General features: G+C 36.4%; 1 protein-coding gene across 1 annotated transcript; it reads left to right on the top strand.

Moving 5' to 3' along the window:
• The first annotated feature begins 450 nt into the window (after window positions 1–450).
• LOC141403225 (uncharacterized) lies at window positions 451–1,057 on the top strand. The gene is made up of 2 exons (XM_073985410.1): window positions 451–516; window positions 587–1,057. The coding sequence occupies exons 1-2, from the start codon at window positions 451–453 to the stop codon at window positions 1,055–1,057; spliced, it is 537 nt and encodes a 178-aa protein (XP_073841511.1).
• The last annotated feature ends 2,668 nt before the right edge of the window (window positions 1,058–3,725 follow it).

The following is a 3,725-nucleotide window of genomic DNA, read 5'->3' as shown; positions in this document are numbered from 1 at the left end:
ACTTACAAAAACACAGCAAGTTACCCACGCTTGCCCAAGTGAAACATTACGTAAAAAACCTTTAAAATCTAGAGATTATAAACTTCAACTCTTCCTTTATAGACTCTTAACTTCGATAATGTTGACAAAATTGACCTAGAAGCAAAAAAATATTCGTTCATTAAACGAAATATGATTGCGTCCCCAGCTTGGGCGCCACATATTAATAAGTAATTAGTCGGATAAATCAAATCACATTTTTCTAATTTGTTTTTCTTTTTTCATTTTTGTTATCATTGTTTTTCTAATGCGAACATATTTTTCCCAAAAGGTAAACAAATTATCAGATTAAGTGAGGCATTAAACCAATTATCTAGTTTATTGGTTTTTCAAACCTAAACAACAAGTTTTCATGTAATCGCCAATAACACCAAATACATATGAAAGTAGAACATTCAAAGCAACAAAATGATGGGGCAGCAATTAATTATCGTAAATTTGGCATTGTTGTTAATAATTCTGGAAAAGGTTTATGGGGTACGTATAACTGCCTTAAGATTCCAGAAAATACAGTCGAGTTTCAAATAAAAATCTTTCATAATTTCAGGCCACTAAAATTGAATTTCATGGTGGCAAACATCGTTTTAGCTCGAAATATTTTTCAAATTTTACCTTTTACACCGAAAACTCAACAATTTACGCCGATTTGCTGTTAATAAAATCTATACGCCAGGGGTTTAAAGCCAACGTTGAAATCCAATTACGTTTAGATAATTCAAAGGTACATCAGAAGTTATTTTCCTACATTTTAAATATTTGTGATTTGGTGGTGTCGTTTAAAAACACGATTTTTAAGAAATGGTTTGAATCTCTATTGAAATATGGCAATTTTATGCAAAATTGTCCCGTCGCAGCTGATCATTATTATGTAAATGGTTGGAAACCAGAATCGAAACTTATACCCTCATATCTTTATCCGGGGGATTATCGTATTAAAGGATACGGTTTTATGGGTAAATATCGTGGAAAGAATGAAAATTTTGTTGTTGAAATAGAAGTTGATGCTGTTATTTCGTGAATGAGAAAATAAAGGATAAATTAACCAGAAAAGAATAGAATGTTTTGAACTTTCGATTTACTTAAGAAGATTTTGGATTATGGCAACAATTGGTGGGATAACCAAAAATGTTGATCGTTGATGAAATGTTGAACTATTACTTATTTTATGAGTCATTGATGTCCTGCTAAAGCATTGGTTATGTGGTATATCATTGGCGAAAATATAGGTTTACTAGCTCATCAATAGAAACTATAGGTTTACTAGCTCATCAATAGAAACTATTGGTTCACTAGCTCACCTACAGAAACTATAGGTTCACTAGCTCACCTATAGAAACTATAGGCTCACTAGCTCACCTATAGAAAATATAGGTTCACCAGCTCACCTATAGAAACTATAGGTTCACTAGCTCACCTATAGAAACTATAGGCTCACTAGCTCACCTATAGAAACTATAGGTTTACTAGCACTCCTATTGAAACTATAGGTTACTAGCTCACCTATAGAAACTATAGGGTCACTAGCTCACCTACAGAAACTAAAGTTTCCCTAGCTCACCTATAGAAACTTTGGGTCTACTAGCTTACCTAGGTTCACTAGCTCACCTATAGAAACTAAAGGTTCCCTAGCTCACCTATAGAAACTTTAGGTCTACTAGCTTACCTAGGTTCACTAGCTCACCTATAGAAAATATAGGTTCACTAGCTCAGCTATATAAACTATAGGTTACTAGCTCACCTATAGAAACTATAGGTTTACTAGCTCACATACAGAAACTATGGGTTCACTAGCTCACCAATAGAAAATATAGGTTTACTAACTCACCTATTGAAAATATAGGTTCACCAGCTCACCTATGGGAAACTATATGTTCTGTAGCTCTCCTACAGAAAGTATTTGTTCTCTAGCTGATTTATAGAAAATATAGATACACTAGCCCATCTATAAAAACAATAGGTTCACTAGCTCACCAATAGAAAGTACAGGTTCACTTGAGGTAATATCACTTATAGAAAATAGAGGTTCACTGACTAATCTATAGAATATATAGGGTCACGAGCTCAGCTATAGAAAATATAGGTTCACTAGCTCACCTATAGGAAATATAGGTTCACTAGCCCACCTATAGAAAATACAGGTTCACTTGAGGTAATATGAGTTCACTAGCTCACTTATAGGAAATATAGGTTAACCAACTAACCTATAAAATACATAGGGTCACCAGCTCAACTGTAGAAAATATAGCTTTATTACATCGCTTAGAGCAAAATATAAGTTAACTGACCCATCTCCTGAATATATAGGTTCGATAGAGAAAATAATTGTTTCCTAATGCACTTAGAGAAAATATAGGTTCACCACGTCTCTTAGAAAATATATTGGGAAAATATAAGTTAACTGGTTCACATAAAGAAAATAAAGGTTTACTAAGTTAGAAAATATAGCCCACTTAAAAAAATGTGGGTTCACAAGGTCACCTATAGAAACTAGAGGTTCACTAGAGGTAATATTTGTTCACTTGCTAAGCTATAGAAAATATAGGCTTACTTGCTGCCGTTAAAGGTAGTGAGCTATCATGTGCCGCGCGTTCGCCCATAAGAACGTTAAAAACTTGGGTTTGGGCGTCGGGTTAGTAACCCTCCCCTAGAAAAAGCAGCCTACTATGCAAAAACTAAAGAAAAAAACTCATGCTCCCACTGAAGACAAGACAAGACCGAACAGACCAAAGATATATTTTACGAGCGCTAAGAAAAAACTTAGGGATGTTGCCCTGCCCATGACATTAAAATTATACTAGGCGATTTTAATGCCAAAATTGAAAAGGAGAATATATTTGGCCCAACAGTCGGGAAATTCAGTCTCCACAGTGAAACATCCGACAATGGTATGAGGATGATAGACTTTGCAGCTGCAAAAAACATGGTAGTTAGCAGTACCAAACGTTGCAACTTAAGCACGAACAGATACAACACGGGAGTTGGACATCGTTAAGCTGCAAACACAACAGATAGCCACAGCATATTCTACTCAAATAGCCCAAACACTCCTCGTCCCGATAACACATCAGCACAATGACAAAATATTGCCCTCTCCATGCAAACCTCCACCAAGGAATCCATAGTATGACCAGAAGTGTCGTGCTGCTACCGAAGAGAAAAATGCAGCATATAGGGCTACTCTGCAATCAGTAGCAACGCGTAGCGCACGGGAGAGGTATCGGGAGAAAAGGAGAGAGGAGAAACGTCTTTTCCGTAGGAAAAAGAGAGAAATGGAAAGGCGGGAGTGTGAAGAAATCCAAATGTACATGAGCCAGAACGAAGTCCGAAAGATATACCAAAGAGTAAAACATCAAATTGATGGCTTTGGTACAGGCGCATCCTCCTGTAAAGATTAGCAAGGTAATTTGATAACTGATACAGATAGTGTGCTCAGGTTATGGAAAGAACATTTTTCCAAACTGTTGGTATCCGATAGTAGCGATGACAGTAAGCACCATCTGGCAGGAAGAACGCGTACCCGACGATTGGAACGTGAGCATCCTATGTCCAGTCCACAAGAAGGGAGATAAGACTGTGTGCTCCAATTATAGGGGCATAAGTGTGCTCCCTATTGCATATATGATAGTATCTAGCATATTGTATGAGAGACTATAGCCTATGGTCAATGAAATTATTGGACCCTATCA

This window comes from Musca autumnalis, unplaced genomic scaffold (genome assembly GCF_047663935.1).
Source record: "Musca autumnalis isolate F117 unplaced genomic scaffold, ASM4766393v1 scaffold_4, whole genome shotgun sequence".
Lineage (NCBI taxonomy): Eukaryota > Metazoa > Arthropoda > Insecta > Diptera > Muscidae > Musca > Musca autumnalis.
This window is presented reverse-complemented; position numbering and strand designations above follow the sequence as displayed.

Bases quoted from the DNA above. Each gene is read 5' to 3' on its own strand.
- LOC141403225 (XM_073985410.1), top strand. From the start codon at position 451: ATGGGGCAGCAATTAATTATCGTAAATTTGGCATTGTTGTTAATAATT. The intron at 517-586 runs GTACGTATAACT...TCATAATTTCAG, and splicing joins TTCTGGAAAAGGTTTATGGG to GCCACTAAAATTGAATTTCA.